General features: G+C 40.6%; 1 protein-coding gene across 1 annotated transcript in view; it reads right to left on the bottom strand.

Annotated features, from left to right (window-relative positions):
* Window positions 1–20,674, bottom strand: part of LOC128453867 (stromal membrane-associated protein 1) — a 104,626-nt gene extending 83,952 nt beyond the window's left edge. The window contains exons 1-3 of the mRNA XM_053436969.1: window positions 20,392–20,674; window positions 2,911–3,044; window positions 1,389–1,474 (exon numbers count right to left, since the gene is read on the bottom strand). Coding sequence (XP_053292944.1) covers window positions 1,389–1,474; window positions 2,911–3,044; window positions 20,392–20,509 — 338 coding nt within the window. The 5' untranslated portion in view covers window positions 20,510–20,674. The remainder of the gene's footprint in view (window positions 1–1,388; window positions 1,475–2,910; window positions 3,045–20,391) is intronic.
* Window positions 20,675–21,428: the final 754 nt, after the last annotated feature.

The following is a 21,428-nucleotide window of genomic DNA, read 5'->3' as shown; positions in this document are numbered from 1 at the left end:
CAGGTCAATCTGAAGAGGGCTGTTTTAGACAGGGTAAAAAGGTGCTGTTTTAAATGATCCTTGTGGTATTTTGACAAAAGTATGTTACAGACATTTCATTAAGACCCCAAGGAACCATATCTACTTGTGGTAAAATGGGCATACGATGAGTCCTTTTTTATGATGACTATTGTAGGGTTAAGCCCACCAATGTGCTGAGATACTGTACACACCAAGTACTGGATATCAGTGTTCAGCATCACAAGCATAGAGCTACTTCTGGATCACAGCTCACTAATAACCTCGTTACTTAGTATTTTTTTGGCAAACATTTTCTTCTTTTAGCATTTTTGTTGTCTTGTAGTAAAACGTCAGTATTCTTCTTTACTTGTATCTGTCAGTACTCATAACTCATCTGTTTCTGCACCTCTGAGCCAGCAGTGATTTCAAGGACAAACTGTCCTTTATGTTGACATCGCTCAGTTCTGACAACAATACAAAATTAAAGGGTATACCATAAATCTGTTGTTAAGTCTTCAGTGTTCCTAATTATTTTTTGTGTGAGATACAGCAATTGTAAACAAATGGATGGATAGAGGATTAGGCCTTTTTTAGTCTGTAACTATAAACTATGCGCTATTATTATTTTCTATATAAAGATGGACGATGCTCCTCCACTTCCTCCCACTCTCCAGAAATGAGATCAAAATATTCCGGAAGCAAACACCGCCATCTTGCTCAATTGGAGCTGGAGTCTGCTCATCTGCAATAGAGACCGAGAACTGAGCTCCTACCGATACACGCACTCCACCAATCACGAGTCAGTCTGAACTATCAATCAAGATTCTCTAACCTTTTTTCATAAAAATCCAACTATTCAGAGCCAAAGTTACTGTAAAAACTACCACATGAACTTAGATCAATGTGACAAAAACTATGTAAAATGACAGAAACCATCTTTGAGGAGCCACCAGGGGCCAAGTGAGACGCTTTGGCCTTAATTGTGTGGAGCTGTCATGTGGACCATCTTTATATACAGTCTATATCTGGTTTGACACCCATCTGTATGTGACACCGCTGTGTTTTATGCCAATTTATGGTGACATTGGAAGTTTGTATGCAAATACACAATAAAGCAGGTTGCTTTTTGATTTGTATGTAAATTTGTTGTAACATATAGAGTGATAAAGGGACCTTTTATGCAAATCAATACTAACATTTATCTGGACAGAGATAAACGTCTAGTGACAGTTTTATGTGCATGTAGAGGGACAACAGCAGTTGATATGCACATACTCAAGGACAGGGAGTTCATGCCAATGTATGGAGGGGTGAATGTTTATGAAGATGAAAGTGGGAGTTGAATAAATGCTAGAGCCAGTGAACAGACAATCACAGGCGAAGGATACTGGTCGGTTTGCGGCCGTCTGAAGCTCTCCGGTAGGTGGGCCTCATACAGCTGTTTGGCCCTGGAGTTGCCCATGTCCACCATACTCTGCAAGAAGAGAAGTAGAGCGGGAAAGAAAGAGAGAAAGAATGTAATGCTCGAGAGGTAATTTGTAAAACGCCTTCAAGAACGTGTCACATGCGGCGAGTTCTTTCATACATCGCATTTGCATTTAACTCAATTTAACCCTATTGACTCAGTCCTGTGCGCGCTCGCTAACACACAAACACTCAGCGTGAGAGACACGCCGGCCGTATGTGTCAAGGCTAAATTAAGAGGAGGGTGATAAATGGGGGGATGATGGGAGAAGTAGAGGAGACGGAGTCGGAATAATCAGCCATCCAGAATTAATTAGTCATTGAAAACAGTGATTAACATTCAGAGTGAGACCCTTTCCACTCACACTGCGCTGATGGATCGGGCTCTGCCATGAAGAAACACACGCACACCTTTATCCTGCTACACACACGCACGCCGAACGACTGGATGATTAAATAAATTAGTGGCGTGCGCCAGTGAGTTTCACTGACGCACACTTGAAAATGTTTTGAGCAATTCATTCAGTGAGGCATGTAAGTAATTGCGGCACCTATACATTTACTACAGTACTCAATGTTCCCTATGGCCGTGTACACATGTAACTGAGTGTATGCATGTCACAAATCCACTGTGGAAGAACACTTGAATGCATACTAAACACCTCATCTCACATTTGGTTGTGTGTGTGTGTGTGTGTGTGTGTGTGTGTGTGTGTGTGTGTCTCTGTGTGTGTGTGTGTGTGTGTGTGTGTGTGTGTGTGTGTGTGTGTGTGTGTGTGTGCGTGTGTTTGTGTGTGTGTGTGTGTGTGTGCGTGTGTGTGTGTTTGTATGTGTTTCTTAACTAACATAGACATACCACTGTTTTTTTTTGTCATTGTTAATTTTGTCACTGCCATTACTTTCAGTTGATATCTTTATGTCAAAAGATATAACAGGGTGTATGGGTATTGTCATGTTCTCAATATGTTTGTGTGTCACAGATACAAGGTCCATGTTCAATGCCAACAACATCAAACAGTGTAAAAGTAAATTAACCTGTTTTTAAATGAAACATTCTCACTTTAATGTTTTTATTTCCACAGTCGTATTAGCGGCCAATATATTTCTCGACACTTGGTTCCCATCATGCTTTAGGTGATGTGAATGATGATGTAAATCAGTGCAATGTAAAATCATACAGAATTAGCTGCTAGCAGCTCCTGTTGTAACCTCTTTTGATACTTATTTTATTTTTTCTCAGCTAACAGCCTAGAACTACAAAATCAAAGACACTGTTATCAGTGCTTCTCTCCCTTAAGTAGAGAACGGTTTAAATTCACAAATGAAAACCGAGCAGCAGCACTGAGGAGTCGTGAGAACATAGCTACCCTGTTGATCATCATGGAATTCTTTTGAACACATATGTACTCATTCCATGCGGATGTGACCTGTTCTGTGTGTTTATACCTGGATCTGCTCAGATGTCCACTGATCAAGATTGACAGATTTGACTCTGGAGATGTGGACGCCCAGGTTGCGGTGAATTCCGGCACAGCGGATACACATGAACACCCCGAGGTTCCATGACGCCCATCGAGGTCCTGAGGAGAGGGATAGAAAGAAAGAGACAATTATGCTTTAAAGCTGTTCTGCTTAAAATGAAATAAAATAAAATAATACTTTATTTAACTGACTCTAATACTGTTAGAGAATAATGTAGCTCATTTAGACCAGCTGAGACTATATGGATTCGGGGCTCTCATATCCAGTGCAAGGCGATGTAAAGTTTGATACAAGTGTCAGATGTCTTCTCACATTCACTTATTGCATAAGCACAAGATTTTCTCTGCAGAGAAGCTCTATTACCTGGTAAATCCAACATTTTTATAGTAATCACCCAACTTTTAAATGGAAGGGAAGAAGGCACTCTAATTGGTTTATTGCATGTTTGGCCCCTAACACACTGATGATATTTTATAAAGAGACTTAGTGCATCCTGTTGAAAAACGACTCGAAAAAGTGGATTTGGACACGTCCTGAATGCACTTGTTCTTGCACCATGTGCTTAGACCCTGCAATGAGACTGTTAAAATAGAGTCCTCAGTCTTTCCGATAGATTTAAAATTCAGGATGAGATGGAAAAGCAGGGAGTGATGAATTAATACTCAGCCAAGAAATGAAAAGGCAAGGAAGCAACCCTTATTCTCTCCGAGCCTCTAAATCCCAGCATTGTCCTTTGAAAGTGTGCTTTTATAAATCAAAGTGTTGAGTTGCCAAGTACAGTTTTCAAATAGTTTATGTCTGCATGAGCTCTAGTGAGTCTTGGGAACCTTCGTTACAAGTGAAGAACTGGTGTTTTCAACCAAAGCTGAACAGAAAAAGAAGAGTGACCCATCCACAGAAACGCCAGCTCAGCGGTCACATATTGAACAAACTGTTTGACTGACAATGGATTTCCGTAGAGTGCAGTCGAAGCAGGTACAGTTCCCTATCAGAGTCAAACCGAAACTCAAGATGTTATTATAAAAGATACAATCCAAACATGACAAAGATTTAAAACCCTTACTTCAGTGAAGATGTCTCAGTGAGAAACTTAGTTTGGTATTTCAGGACGTACACACACTTTGGGTTATCCTGAGACCTTTTGCAGACATTCTTATCGAAATTGCTTGGGAAGTAATATTCAAACTCCCTTTAATACATCTTAATGGGATTATATAGTGGAGGAGTAAAGTGTGCTTGTTTGAATGATTTAATTACATTTCTTTTGGTTTAAAAAAAAATGTCTCTATAAAAGTGCGAGTGTTCTATAAATTATCAGTAAAGCAGCAAAATAAAGTGTGCAGACAGATCTTGTCTTTATATTTTCTTATTCCAATTACTATTATTTAGTGATTAATAGCTTTAATTAACTGTCACAATGATTAAAAACCTATTTCCCAATTTGAAAGGTACTATAATATCCTTTTAGCTCAATGAAAGCAGCCAACTCCAATAACCCGAATTTCAAAAGCTCAAGGGTCATTTCTTAATCCAATAAATTAATCCACCAAAATCTGAAATAAAAATAAGATGATAACAGGAAAATTGCAACATTCATCCAAATTGTGTGATATGGGGACAGGGTGATCCTTTTCTTTCATGACATAGTTTTAAAAAACAACTTGATCTTGGAGTATATTTGATAATGACATAGAGACCAAACTCCAAAAATAACCAACATGTGGTTACAAAAAGCTTAAAAAGAGCACAAGGCCTTGAGATGGACAGAACCAGAAGAAGTGAAGAACCTCCAGGCAGAAACCGACAAGACTTTAATTCTTGTTGACACACAAATGTGTAATATCTTTTAATGGAAGGGATGGTAATTTTGAATTATCCCAAAAGCTAAACTTTAACACACTCATGGAAACAATGATTGGTACGAGATGTGTAGATCTGTTTGTGGGGGGGTTCATACTTTATTTGTTCCAAAAGAAATTCATACATGCAGATTATCTGCTTCTAGAATTAGAGGTCATAACATAGTTTTTTTTATTTGAGAGAAGTAATAGAAACAATAAAGAATAATATTAACAATCATCATTAGTGTGATACTAATTGTTAATATTATTATTAAAAAAAGATGTACCTTAAACAATAATAAAAAACTAAATAAATGTAAAAAGGGGGAAGGGGGTGTATAGACATCACATAGAGCTTGGGCAGGTGCAGGTCTGTTAGAGAAAGTTGTTTTTGCTCAAGGCCGATTTGACTGTGATCATCATCATCATCATCAGACCCCAACAACTTCAATAACCTTCGTCCCATCTCCAAACTGCCATTTCTCTCAAAAATCCTGGAAAAGGAAGTGGCATCACAGGTCAATGCTCATCTCTCCAACAATAACCTCTACGAACAGTTCCAATCCGGTTTTCGCCCCCGCCACAGCACAGAAACAGCCCTCCTCAAAATCACAAATGACCTCCTGATGGCAGCTGACTCCGGACTATTATCCATCCTCATCCTCCTCGACCTGAGCGCGGCTTTTGACACCATATCCCAATCCAACCTCCTTGACAGGCTAGCCTCCATTGGCATAACTGACATACCCCTAGACTGGTTCCGCTCATATCTCTATGGCCGTACTCAGTTCATCCAGTTAAAATCATTCACATCCCACCCATCCCCCCTCTCCTCTGGTGTTACCCAGGGCTCTGTCCTTGGCCCTATCCTATTCATCATCTACCTCCTCCCACTTGGACTGATCTTCCGTAAATTCAACAGTCATTTCCACTGTTACGCGGACGACACCCAGCTCTACGTTTCCTCCAAACCTACTTCCACCTTCCCACCCTCCTCCCTCTGTGCCTGTTTACAGGAAATCAAATCCTGGTTTTCCTCCAATTTCCTCAAACTGAACAGTGAAAAAACTGAGGCAGTCCTCATTGGCTCCAAGCACACCCTCACCAAACAGCCCAGTAGGGCCCAATAGACAACTCCTTGGTTTCCCCCTCTCCTCAGGTTAAGAGCCTTGGTGTCGTCCTCGACAGCACCCTATCATTCCATACCCACATCAACAACACCATCCGGTCTGCCTACTTCCACATCCGCAATATCCTGGTTCACTCCCTTGTCACTTCCCGCCTGGATTACTGCAATTCCCTTCTCTTTGGTCTCCCACACAAACTCCTCCATAAACTTCAACTGGTACAGAATGCTGCTGCCCGTATCGTCACTAGAACACCATCCATCAGTCACATCACCCCTGTTCTACATAAACTTCACTGGCTTCCTATTAAACACCGCATTGACTATAAAATCCTCCTCCATACATTTAAGGCCATCCATAACCTCGCTCCTCCATACCTCTCTGACCTCCTCCATATCAATGTCCCTACCCGGTCGCTCAGGTCTGCCTCCTCCCTGACCGTCCCCCGAGCCCATCTGTCCACCATGGGATCTAGAGCCTTCGGCCGCTCTGCCCCTCACCTCTGGAACTCCCTCCCCCCTGACATCAGGAACATTGATCCAAATTCAATCGCTCTTTTTAAATCTAGCATCAAAACCCACCTGTTTAGGCAGGCGTATAACTTTTAATGTTCCTGTCTGCTGAAGTTGTTGTTCTGCTGCTGCTCTGCTTTGTGCATTTACAACATTTGAATTAACTGTATTGTTGACTGTTGTACGGCGACCTTGAGTATCTTGAAAGGCGCCTTATAAATAAAAATGTATTATCATCATCATCATCATCATCATCATCATTACCATCTGACATCAGACGCCTCACAAAAGAAGAGCAGTTCCAGCCGTCACATAAGTTGGGTCAGGGTGCTATGGCAAGTAAGGTAAGTAAGTATATATGTGTAACACAGATGCTTTCCAACAATAACTACAATGCCACTCATTAGAGCGCATACCTCTGCCAAGGCCCAACAATGCCCTTAAATAATTGGCAGCATGGACAGGGGTTGAAGAATATTATCTCCTTGGCGGCAGTAAAAACACTTCTAAAAGACAAACTGTTACCCAACAAACTTCAAGAAACTTCAAGAAACAAATTTCCATAACATTTGTAGTTGCCCTTAATAGGAAAGAGGTTCCCGTCCCGGATACACCAAGTACGAAAAAACTCCTGCTCTGCCAGATCTCCATGGGGATAAATAGGGGATGGCACAGGAATGACAGTCAAATCATTTTAATGGACTGGTGGCAACAGTCCCTCAGCCCGATCTTTGGCTCTGTCCCTATCCACACCATGAAGCTTACTATCCATCAATTTGATGGCTGAAAGCGTCTTCTAGGATAGAAAGTGCAAAAGGATCAAATTTTATGGATCAGGGCTGCATGGCGGTGGTGAGTCGGACAGGGTTGGATAGCAACAGGCATGCACGCAGTCCAGTGGGCTTGTCGTCTCGGGTAAGAGCATCAGTGTGTTTATGCAATGGCACTAATGCACTAGACGGCCTAAAGGGGTATTAAGGTGGATGACTGAGTGTTAAGCCTAAATCAAGCAGCTCAGCCATTGTAAGCTGGACTCTATCTGCTGGATATCTATCAGTATGGATTGGACTTCACTTTGGTTTGCTCTCACAAATGCATCACCATCTCAGCTAAGTTCTCATCCATATGCAGCACACACACACACAGTGTAAGCATACCCACACATTGCAAGTTCCTGTATGTATAGGCTGGAAATCAGATTTTGTTACAATGAAGATCCTCCTTGAAACTTTCTTCACATTGGGTTTTATAAAGGAATATTATTAGGGATGTTACAAGCTTGTATTTTCCCTCAAGTGTGTTTGTTTGTTAGCAGGATTAGGCAAGAACTACTCAACCAATGATATTGAAATGGTAGGTTATGGGCCAAGGAAGAACCCATTAACGTTTGGAGCAGATTTAAATAAGGGAGGGGATGTAGGATCTGTTTCCCACTTGCTTTAACATTTTGACATTTTTGTGAATTTCTCAAGAAATAATTCAGAGATCTCAATAAAAAACTTAAAGGACTGATATTTATGAGTTTTTGCAATTCGATACTACTTGATTGAATTTAAAGGGACTGTTGGACCTTAGCAGAGGTCTAGTACTTTCATCGCTGTTTGATTGTCTGTCAGCAGGATTATGCAAAAACTACTGAACTGATTTTATTGCGACTTGTTAGAAGGTAGGGGTGTGGGCCAAGAAACAACCAATTAGCTTTTCTGGTTCTTTAACATTGCGAGATAAGGTGTTAGCCTTGGCCGGAGGAATGCTCTCTCCAAATGGCCTTCACTGTAAATATACAGTTGTGTATTGTAGAAAGACATAAGCCACTGGCCTTCATCTGTGTCTCACGTGCTCAAGTATAATTTAGTGTTCCCACCAACCAATCAGACTTTTCTCTGAGATGATACTGGTGAGTTCCAGGGTCAGTGAATGATGACCATTAGCCTCTTTGGTAATCTAAATGCTCCACTGTCTTGGCAGCAGCCAGATGTCAGACAGTTTATGCAAATGTGTGTAAATGTTCAAGTGTTTGGCTTTCCTGTACAGATTTAACTGATAAACAGAGGTAGAACTCTGCTGCGTAATTCCAAATACATTGTCATAAAAACTTGTAAACAAGGGGGTTGTTTCTTGTTGTATCAAGACATTATCAATCCAAAATACATAGACCATATCCTCTCACTGAGCCTTCACTCCAAATGATCCGAAAAAAAGAAAAAAAAAACTGTGACATGTATTTTACTGACCAACTTTATGTAAACTGGGATTATGTAAAGTTTACACGTTATCAAGTAAAATGCTTTATATAAAAACAAGGTGTAAATGACGATGTTTCGAGACGAACATGAATGTCGGGGCTTACAGACACTTGCATGACACCAAAGAAACAGTATGGAGATATTTTCTGTATGTTTTCAGTTGTTTTTTTAAGTTTAAAGACGTGGTCCCCAGTAAATTAAATTGAGAACTTAAACACTTCACCCACCCCTCCATCTGCAGTAGAAGGAGAACTGTTCCTTTAAGGTCCAAAGAACAGCTGAACCTTTAGAAGCCCTGGGTCGGCCAATTGAATTTAAAATCATAATATTGCTACTTGCTTGTGCAGCACACATTTTTCATCTAAACTTGACTCAAATGCTTTTTTGAGTGATGAAAATAGCTGATGTGAAAAGAGTGACAAAGAGAGAACAGCTCATTTGAGGTTAATCAGGTCAGCAGTCTACAAATTGGCACTGGTGCATGTGTTTCCATTCTCTCTCTCTCTCAAGTACACACACACACACACATTGCCACACATGCATACACACATGCACACACACACACACAATTTCAAGCACTTTCATGAAGGTAAATTTGTGCACATCCTGCAGAGCGCTATAAAAAAGCCCCTACGCCTGAGCACACACATCAATGTATAAACAAAATTATGCATAAAGACACACACACACACACACAGCAATGAACAAAGACCTTCATAACATGGAGACAATATCACAAACACAGCTTAATAAATGTGCATAAATATATATATTCAAGCAAACACACACACACAGAGAAACAAACAGAGTCATCTCAACTGAGAGACACAGAGACACACACACCCTGAAGCCTTGGTGAGTGACAGCGGAACCTTCCAACTGGGAGGGGGGGGATTCTGAGGGGGCAGCTAGCCGAGCATGAAATTAAAGCCCCAACTGGCACCCTGAGGACAGTCAGGATGACGACTGAGGTGCGTGTATGTGCCTTTGTGTTTGATGGGATGCGAGGGTGTTGCACACCATGGGGGGGTGACCATAGATGTGAGTTGAGGTGTTCCACTCCTCCGTACAGATCAACCTGCGAGATCTGCTGGTAAATTCTGCATGGCACCTGCTGACGGACAAGTGGTATAAAAACACCTTGAGGCAACACGTATGTAAAACAAATGAGGACCATCTGAACTTACTGACGTGATTCCTGCCAACTCATTTGATTATTATTTATTAGTTGAGACAAATATCTGTGGCCAGAGTGAAGACACACAGTTTTAAGCTTTTAGGCTGAAAGAGGCAAACTCTGGGGATATAAACCATCTGACTTGACTCATTCAAAATCCTCCGGGACCAATAACACTGCAGCCTTTATCGTCTCTGGACCACAGCAGCCAGAAATCCATGTGGGCTGCTGTCACAACCATGATTCTAACTTGAATCTTTTATTTTTCATTTTGAGAGCAATTATATGAAAGTGCAACTTCGTCTTAATGTTTTCTTGTAAAACATCTTAAAATTATAATTCGGCGTGAGGAAACCAATTAACATATTTTCCATTGGACTTCTAGGAATATGAAATGTTACAGCTGAGTGGTGCAACAGTCAAGAAAATAAAAAATTAGCCAACCTTGCTGAAATTCAGCAGAATTATCCTTTACAGAAGGTTAACAACATCCATTTCCTAATTTAAAAAAATGCCTTCTTACTAAATCATTCGAAGGCTGCCAAGATTCTACAGCAGCGACTGGAGAAGAGTGACGGCAGGACACTGAAGAGGAAATAAAGAAGAGCTGTGTTGCTCCCTGCTGGTCCATCAGGGTGATTCAGTGTGATCAGTGAGGAGGAGGAGGAGAAACGTTTTCCTCGCTACACAGAGTCTCTTCTTCATTATATCAAGAGGAAAACATAATAAAAACTCATCATCTGATAAACAGCACATAAGAAACATTATCACAGGTAATACAGATTGAGACAGACACAGGGGGAGAACAAGTCTTCTTTTCACAAGTAGCTTGTTTCATTATTAGATAAATGATTCAACCTGCGGAGAAGATTTAGAGTCTTTTGTTCTGTTTAGCATTTTAATGTCTCAAACACACACACACACACACACACACACACACACACACAGCAGAAACAATAGCTGAACTGATAAAAGTAAGGTAGGATTCCATCTGCTGGTGAAAGAGGGTAGTGTAGGAGATTCACCAAGTATAAATTAAGAGATTATTGTAAAAACATTTATCATCATATAAATTGCATCAAAAGATCAAAACCACTGATGACCTCATCCCATTAACAACACTGTCTGTGTATCCAGAGTCTGTTCAAGCATTTTTATAGTGTTGTCCAAAAACTATAAACACACTGTTGTGCTGCTCCCTCAACATTTTTGTATATTTAGATTCAATCCCTCATTACATTGCACTCAAAGGAGCACCAATTGTGTATATGGGCTGTCATAGTGAATGGATGTCTATGCAAAATATAATGCTCCTAATAAGGCTAAATATGGATCCCTATAAAATCCTAATAGGAATAGCTGCACAAACCTGAGTGTGCGCATGTGTGTGTCTACGCGATGAAGTGTAGTGCTGTATATAATAGTTTGAATGTCTGTTGGAATGGGTGAATGTGACTCCCAGTGTAAAGCACTTGGAGTGACTAAATGCAGTCCAGTTATCATTATTACTTTACACTTGCATTTATGCAACAGGAATCGATTGGTCTGAAGTGAAGTGACACAAACGAGGCAGTGAAGGTAGAAAATAGTCTGTTAATCGATTAACTGTGGCAGAAATGCTGTCGCTCTGTTCTAGATTCTCAAGCTTGAAATATGGCAATGCATTTCTGTGTTGTGTTCATCGAGGTGATAACAACTGACTAATGTATAAAGGATTTCAATAATCATTAGTACCAAGCTTGAAACTGCACATGTTTTAAACAATAAATGGCAAATATTTCCATAAAATTCACTTAACAGTTTTATGTGACAGTAAACTGAAGCTTCTCGCTGTGTTAGCTGTCCGCTGCAAAACTAACCTGTCCTTCACACCTTTCAAATGTGTACGATTAAACTTTAACTTTGGGTCCACACCAGCATTATTGTGTGTACGTGCATGTGTGTGTGCTGGGACCAGTCTTTCATGTGAGTGACAGCAGAGAGGCACCAAGACCAAGGACAGGTTGTCAAAGCTCTGAGTGGCCTGCAGGCCAAGATCTGCTGTGCCAGCACAGAGGAGGGCATGTGCCAGCACAAAGCACCCCCTGCCACAAATCATAACAGTGACCTGTGTGTGTGTGTGTGTGTGTGTGTGTGTGTGTGTGTGTGTGTGTGTATGTGTGTCTGTGTGTGTGAGACAGTTGTTGAAAGAACTGTTTTCAAACCAGAGGTGAAAATTACAGTCTGGACACTTAAGTAGTGGATGGACTGACATGCCGGGGAGAACAGTAATGAAACTGAAATCGATAAGGACTCAATTTCTCTCTCTCTCTCTCTCTCTCTCTCTCTCTCTCTCTCTCTCTCTCTGTCTCACACACACACACACACACACACACACACACACAAACAAAATGTAGGGCAGTGTGGTGCAGACAGGAGACGAGTGTGAGGGTGGAATTACAGTTGGGACTAAGGTGAGTCACCACACTGCAGTGGTCAGAGCCGGCCAGCCCCACCCAGGCATACTGACGGCAGCAGGCAGAGTGGAGCGAAAGGACACATAATGCTTGGTCATGCAAAACCCTAAAACCAACTGATCAATCAAATCACAGCCCAGTAGACAATCAGCCATGGAGTGAATGCTTGCTTTAAAAAATCAATAAAGGCTAACACACACAGACTCTGGTGTGTTTGCAGTGAATCCAGAGGAGACAGCCATGTTCGTACTCTAAGGGAGACAACTCCACAAGGTCCAATGACTGTTTACATGTTCACGTCTTAAAAGCCAATACGTTTTTATCATTGCAGTGAAACAAGGGGAACTGTTTTCTAAACAAAGAACAGTGTAACCCATATTATCTCTGATTGTCCGTTAAAAATAAAGTGTTACTTAAAGCTACACTATGTAACTTTTACTGAGCAATAGCGCCCTCTGCAGCCACACATGGTGATTAATTCTGTTGGGCTCTGTGTTGCAGCGATGAAGTGGTTCTCAAAAAGAAAAAACTAAGCTTATGTTGAATGGAATGTGAAGTCCCACTCACTGAACAGGAACATAGCTGAACAGTGGATATTACCCATGATCCTTGGCTTCCTGAACCAGAGGAGTGGCTGCTGTAATAAATACACCAAACTCTGTTTAGAATTCTTCCCATTTTAAAAAGTGTTTTATTTTAGAGATAAACATGTTTTTTTTAACATCTTTTAAGTCTTTTTTACTGATCTACAGGTCAGCCTTACACACTTCTCACAGGGGAACACACCTGCTCACCAAAGTTACACATAAGATCAGACATTCAGGGTGAGGAGGTAGGAATGAAAGCATATCCATTCTACCGACTCCAAGTCAGTGAATCTCATTTTGAAGCAGCCGTTTTGTGGTTAAAAAAGTTGCATAGTGCTGCTTTAAAATGATCGTTCACCCAAGCATTTTAATCCCTCTGATATCCTCCTCTGGAGCGGCATCCCACATGGATCATAGCAGACATTTAGGCTAAAAACATAGTGTAAATTACACGGTAAATCGAAATTGAAAGCCGGGCATTAGATGACACCCCCTCAAACTCCAAAAGTGTTTTGTGGACTCAGACACTTCACCCACCCCTCCATCTGCATAGTGAGGAGTAGATAATGAGTGAATTTTAATTTTTCAGTGAACTAACCCTTTAAGTATGATCTTGGAGTGGGTAGAATGCCACAAAAGTGTTTTCATAAGGCGACAACTTAAAAACATAATATGTAGAAGATATACAGAAGATCTACAGTATTAAGTTGATGTGTGATGATATTTATCGGTAACATCTTCCACTTTGCTATGAAGAGAGTATTGACTTGCTGGTAAGATGTATCTAACAATGATAAAGAAATATGACACAGTGAAAATACTGGCAGATCTACAATGTCGCTGAGAAACAATCACCATCATATTTCCACAGAACGGAGAGATCTCCTTTAACTAACCATGCATTAGTGAGAAAGATCCTGGGAGCGGAGAGCAGTTTAACCAGAAAACAGTGGAGACCCAGACATAACATGAATTATATACAGGTAAATAAATGCACCAGGTACGTCTGTCAACAGTCGACTAAACCTTCCATTTCCTGCAGCTCATCGAACGCCCGTACAGCCCTCATCGACACACACACTCATGTTACCTGATCAGACTTCTCAGTGCAGAGCAGGGTATGCCAGGGCTGCTACTTTTTTTTGAAAAGTCAAATTGGAACAAATTCGTACTGACATCTAATCAATTTCAAATTAATTAAAACACAAACCACATAGTGAGGTGGAGCGGGATCAACCTCACCAGAGGTCTTGTAAACATCAGTGTTTGTGTTCAGAGTCTCAATAACACTTAATTATTCTTGTTACCATTATTACTATTATTATCAAGATTATATTCAAATTGTGGCTGGATTAGAAAATTGCATCCTTCCTTTCAAATGGAAAATTTGATCCATTGTAGCTATTGGGTTTGAAACTGCGAGCAAGTTCCCAATGCTACCTGAGTCGACCAGGGGCAAGTTTGATGAACTGCTATCTCGGGTTAGTTACGGCGAGATTTATTCTCAACACCAATGGATTTTCACAATATTTTTACATGAATTTTTGTTTTTAAAGGGGACATATGATGAAAATTCCACGTCCCAAAAACTCTGGAAAAAAACATCTCCACGCTAGCCGGGGAGCCGGGCTCGGGCTCCCCGGCTAGGGGAACCCGGCTCCCCGGCTAGCGTTAGCTCGCGAGCTAAATGTCTAACGCTACCCGTCAGACATTTAAGTGGCCGTATAAACAAGGGACCCTCGGGACACCTCTAAACGTTGACTCAACAGTGTGGAAGGATACTGCTGCTGCGCCAGCTCAAGTTCCCACTGCTCCCACTGCGGGGCTGGGCTGGGGAGCTGGGGCTCTCGCAGCCAGGCTCATCGGGGGTGAGGGGGGCAGGGCACTCAAAAGAGGTCAATCTGAGGAGCGCTGTTTTAGACAGGGAAAAATGTGCTGTTTTAAATGATCCTTGTGGTATTTTGACCAAAATATGTTACAGACATTTCATTAAGACCCCAAGGAACCATATCAACTGTGGTAAAATGGGCATAATATGTCCCCTTTAATATTTGAACAGCAGCAATTTCAGAGCTTTGCATCACCTCATTCGCAAATGTTTGAGTGACAAACTTTCAGCTCCTTTAGAGTTGACCTAAATAGCACTGTAATTCTAAATAAATAATTATTAACTGACAATAAACAAACAGCCCTAATGAGAGATACATCTGAGATTGTGAGTTAACTATTCTATCATCACTTGCACTTGAAACTGACTTTGTGATTGTCACTTTCAATGTGAAAATACACAAAGAATTAAAAGCAATTGATATGTTTTTACATTTTTTGGAACCCTAAAATGTTTTGGAACCCTAACACCGGCATCTTGTTTTCATCACAACAAAGCTGCTGTGAGACATGAATGCACTGAATTCCAGATAATCTCCAGAGGGGCTGCATTAGAACGCAAAAGTCTGAGTGACTCCAGACTTTCTGCAGAGTTTTAAAAAATTTAAAAAAAGAATACAAAAGCAGTGGCATACATGTAGTAGACATCAATGAAGATGTCAAGAGAACTTTTGGCGATACAAAAAGGTGTGATTTCCACAGCAGAATCTAAGCGTTACGTTCTGCCTCTGCCTGCCGCAGCACCCTTCACCTGAAGGCTCAGGAGATGTCTTTGTTGTTGTGAACGCGTCTAAGCAGAGAATCTCCTGCTGCGTTCTTTGTGTCTGGAAGGCTAAGATGTTCTCAGGCATGTATTGCGACGATTCAAGTTAACTAGGTCTTATGTGTTAAACTTATTCAACACAAGAAAAACCACATGAACTGATTCTAACCTTCAGACATTTGTCTTTTGAGCATTTTCACAGATATCCATCTATCATTTGTATAAAAATAACCGTGACACCGTCAACATGACTCATAGCTAATGGCTGGATGCTGCTGCTTTATGACTAACATAAGTAAACAGGCCTCCGGTTGCAGTGTCACTGACTGATGGAGCAGCAGATCAGATTTAAATGTAGCCCATCAAAGACAAACAGGTAAATGACATGATGAACAGCTGAGATCATCTATAGTCTGAATGAGGAAATACTCATCTCTTTGGGAAAATGACTTACTGAGTCACACGCTGAATTGGAAATAAACTAGCCTTAGACTTAAAGGTGCAGTGTGTAAGATTTAGGTGAAAGGGATCTATTGGCAGAATTTGAATATAAAATATTGTTTTCACTACCGTGTAATCAATTAAATTGTATGAATTATTGTTATCTTTACCCTAGAATGGCCCCTTTATATTTAAATACTTTATATTTACATCACTCTCTATGGAGGCTGCCATTTTTTTTAACAGTAGCCCAGACTGGACAAACTAAACACCTTTTGAGTTTTTATGACAGCTGAAGCTACCACAGGTTCTCTTTCATGTTTGGAGGGGAGATGAGGTGAGGGGTATTCAGCTGCCACATGCAAGTTCACCACTAGATGTCACTAAATTCTATACACTAAACCTCTAACTTTGACTCATCATGTAATGAAATATGAACTATAAGAGATTTACAATTTTTGTGGCTTAAAGGCTGCATACATCAGCTCCCTACTACTTTGTTCTAACTTTGATTAATCCTGCATTTGATTAAGTGTTTTAAGTTTCTGAACTGAATTGCAATCTTGATTTGTTAGCATGTTAGCTGGAATTATTTGTTAAGCTAAACGTGACCAGTTCATCCATCAAGGCTGTAAATAATTGTCCCTTAAATTCTTCTGCATCATGCGCGTAAGAAAATTATGCAATTAATAAAACATAACATAGACATTATCAAACATTACCTTCCTCTTTCTGGGTTCATTGACAACCAGAATAGTGCTCAGTCAGACAGATCTTTTATTTTGTGAATCAGTTTATAATCTTAAACCTGCTATGTTGAATTTTGCCATCTTTACCTGAACAAAGACATATATCATCTACATATCTAGGCATAGACATTTCTGTAAGATGTTCAAAGTGTTGACACTATGTAGCCAGAGCAGAAACCAGAATGGGGACGGGGAAAGAAATGGGAAACGCAGGCCTGACGACAAAGATAAAAGAAGTCACAGGCCCTGTTCAGACCTTAACGTAAAGATTTATCCAGGGTGATCACAAGTGTCAGTTCACACTTGGCATTCAAATGTGTTTCCACATGTGAAAATAAAATTAATAGAAACTTATTATGTTGCAATGTTGTTAAATAGCAATGACGTCTGAACATATTGGCGAGAGGACATCAGTTCTATGTGGCCCATTTGACAGATTTGTGTTCCCACGGCTAAAAGAATGTGGCCACATAGTGTCCCACAGCACCTTTGCTCAGATGTCAGGATGCATTTGGTTGCATTCAGACCTGAACTTAGAGCTGAAGACTTGTAATCGGATCACTCAGGATAGATGATAATACCAGGTCTGAACACGGCTATAGAACAACTAATGAAAAGCAGTCCAGGCATTATTAACTAGGTAATTAACTACATTCAGCAGTAAACACACACACACATAACACAATAATATACAGGACCTCTGCTCCACAAGTGCTATTAACCATCTCAAATGACTCATTCTCGTGCAGCACAACATACCTGAGACGAACAACAAACACAGCCGTCAATTACCATATTATTGAATCAGGCTTTCATTATCAAATGACCGTTTTAATTGTGAAACTCATATTGATTCACATGCATATCATTGCATCATGTCACGTCAACCTGATCCCAGCAACAAAGGAAAGCCAGGTTTCTGTTGAGCTGCAGCCAATTCAAACACTGGACATTTATGCTCCATTTAAACATACAGCTATTTCAACACATTCATTGGCAGGTACATGGACAATAGATAAATAAATCATATCTGATCAAGAAATTAACGCATTGAACTATAAGCTACAGAAGATTGAGAACAAAAAATTAACTGCAGCTCAAGAATTCCATGTTTTCTCCTCTGCCAACCAGAGTGTGTTTGAGTGACAGCAACATGAAGCTGCAGCATAAAACATCAGCAGGAGACAGTGAGCAAACATACAATGTAGAGTTCCTAGGCAGACAGCATGTTGTTAGAGGTTTTAAAGAGTTATGCAGCGTTCATGCACATTTGGGAGTGTTCACACATTATTCCTAGGTAGCTAGCATAACTGCTAACCTTGTTGTCACACTGGATATACAGTATGTCTTGAATTTGCTATCTGTGTAGTTGAGATACAAACAGCCTGTGAAGAGATGTATGTTCTCTAGTCAACATAAACACACAAAACCACACAAATGTATCAAAAACATTAAATAAAAAATCCACATTACATATAATCATATTATATCATTATTATCATATATTTTATATTAGTACAAAGGAGAAAATTTGAAATATATTAATATAGCAGAAAAAAAAGGCAAGGTGTGTGTTCATATTTGTGATGTGGAGAAGATGGAGGATTCGGCAGGAAAGTGAAGGTGAGCTGCTGTGAAGAGTATATCTTGTGCTGTCTATTCCAGCGCATTCATACCATCTGCTCAGCGTATGACAGAACGCTGACCTCACTGACTCATGCAAGATTTGATTGGCTGAATTAAAGTAAGGTCTCTGTCGGCATATTACCAGTTCACTATAGATTCATGACTATATCGTCAGTCAGATGTGCAAACAAGCAGGGGCCAGAAAAACGACCCTAAATGACTGATCGACATCGGAGGGTTGTTTATGAATATTGCATCTCTAAGAAGTAACGAGTCATGATTATCACAGGGTTGGTCACACCAGTTTGTCAGGTCAGAGACCAGTTTGTGAAATGGAGATCTGTGGAAGACAACGTGTCACACCAGAGTCTCTTTTCATTATCCTGTATGGCTAATCAATAAATCCTGTGTGGACAGTTTCTCAGGAGTGAAGCTCTACCTGTTCACACTCCAGCTTTAACATGAGTTACACTGCATTGACGTAGCACATGTGCGTAAAGTCAATTGAAGAATAAGTAAATAGCAATGTGAGGGTACTTTGTACTAATATTTTAAATTTGAGCATTATTATTAATTTTAAAAAGTAGATAATCTAGGTTTACGTTCACAGGTTAGAATCATGACGTGTAATTAGATGCACATATTAACTGAAATGGAAAGAAGGAGCCTGAGCAGCAGGAGGTGACTGATCCAAACAGCTTCCCAGTGTGAGGTAGCTCCTGTACTACACACTACACTTGTCAGATGGCAGCAGAGGCAGAGTGATGACGCAAAAGGCGTTCGATCTCATTCATAGGTCCCCCGACACGTTCAAAGTCAATGTAAAAGTCGGGGAATTCCATACTCATCCACAAACACACGGTTTGATTTGCACGTTTACTAACAATCAGAGGTCCCATCGACATTTTTCAGCATCAATTTAGCTTAGTATCATTTCATTTATAAAGGTCTCATCGACTTATTCTGGCATTTATTAAAAAGGTGTGCACATTTTAAACATGCATCTTATTGTACAACAGTAACGTTACGCTTTACGTAACATATGCCGAATTAAGGATTGTTACCTCAAGTGTTACGAGCCCAATTATTACAAGCTGTAATTAAGCCTCTGTGCAAGGGGAAATGAAACGTTCACATTTATGAATGGAGTCTGGTGGGCGGCTGCTCCACACGAGGGCTGATGTGAGGCGTCGGCTGCAGGTGCAACAGTATAAGGGATGTGTTTGTGATCTAGTGACCACAGTAAACTTCAGCCTTCATTTAATATTGCCTTCACAGGACACGTACGTTTTCCGCTCATAAATAATCCAGTCAAGGACATGACATCGATACCGTCAAGGCGGTCACAGCCATCCTCTACGAGACCGGAACTAGAAGCCATCACATTTCAAAAGAGAACCCTCACTGCCAGTGTAAGTGTAAAAAATAGGTTATGTCAAATTATTCTATGTAACACACGATAATTTTTCTATCTTATAGGGAGGTCCTTGAATGAGAAAATATCAAGTACTGTAATCTTCAAATATCGATATAACATACCTTTTTTATTTTGTTCAAAAAAATAATAAAGTAATCAGTAAAAAAATATAAAAAATCTGCCATAGTGGCTGATATGTCCTGGTATTTCCAGACATAGTCTCTATTATTATTTTCAAAACACCACAACACGCTCAAAGACGTTTATTTTGAAAGCGCTGAACGGAAGTGGTACATGTTTGTCGCTGCTTATAAAAATGTCGCTCAATATTATTCATTCTCATGTTATTTCTGACTGGACGAGCGCAAACTTGTCATATGTTTGCATCGAGCCGAATAATGACACGTAGTTAAAACCATCATGTGAATGGGAATCACGCACTAGGCTGTGGAACAACTGGGCTGAGGGGGATGTGGGCAGAGCTGCACAGAGAAGTGACTCCCATCAGAATAACGTTGTTATAAGCGGCTAGCTGTAGCTCTTCAGCCATTAGCCAAGTTCTCTCCTCCATCCCCCTCTCCTCGCTCCCGTTAGAAAGACAAACACGCATCTTTACCTTTAGCATGACAGTCTGCACAGAACTTGTTGTCATCCTCCCTCAGCAGTGCCGACAGGATGGCCTGATGCTGCTCGTTCAGTTTCTGAGCTTTTTCTCGCTCTGACCGCGTCGTCATGTCGCCACAGTTCGAAGGTGAGTCCTGCTTGAGTGGAGACGAGGATTCAACACCACAGCAGAGACCTGAGCTGCGTTAGATACGCTGAGACATCCGCTCTGTGGCGTCAGGATCCAGTTCAGCCCCAAACCTGCAGCAAGCTAAAAGGGGTCCATCAGCAGCATCCTGTTGCCTTCACGACTGTAGGAATTTACACACGCACACGAATAGCTATCAAATTCACTGGCGAGAGCGTGTGTGGGTTTGATATCCAAAGTATATCAAATTTAATTTTCTTCTACAAGTGAAATAATTCCAGTGGGCAATCAGTCCAATTCTATTTGTATATCCCATATCAACAAATCACAAAAAGTCTCGCCAGTGCAAGGTGCCTGACCCACAACTATAGTGAGGAGAAACTACACCAAAAAAAACGTATAATAGGAGACAAAATGCAGGAACCTCAGAGAGAGTCACAAGTGAGAGATCGCTCTCCCAGGACCGACAGAAGTGCAGTAGCTGTTGCATGTAGGTTTAAACAGGCACATTAACAAGATAAGAATATTTGAAACATGCATGAGAGAAGACAGTGTCTATAAGAAATGGAACGGTGTATCAATGTTTAAAGCAAAGAAAGAACATGTCTGACAGAGATGACAGGAGCGAGGGGGCATGGAGGGCAGAGCAGTGATGACCATTGTAGTGAGAGGTATGGCCAGTTATAATAGTACTATATGGAGGTAGGCACATTGTAAACAATCTAGTTGTTATCATAATCCAGGATCAGCTGCGACCACAATCAACGACTCGCGGTGTGGATATCCACAATCCTGGATCTGCAACGACAAATCATTAGGACTCTAGGGAAGAAGTCATTAACTGAACCGCTATCTCTCGAAAATATGATTTCATTTAATATCAGCATCAGAAGTACTGCTCG

The sequence above is a fragment of the Pleuronectes platessa genome, chromosome 12 (assembly GCF_947347685.1).
Source record: "Pleuronectes platessa chromosome 12, fPlePla1.1, whole genome shotgun sequence".
Classification (NCBI taxonomy): Eukaryota; Metazoa; Chordata; class Actinopteri; order Pleuronectiformes; family Pleuronectidae; genus Pleuronectes; species Pleuronectes platessa.
This window is presented reverse-complemented; position numbering and strand designations above follow the sequence as displayed.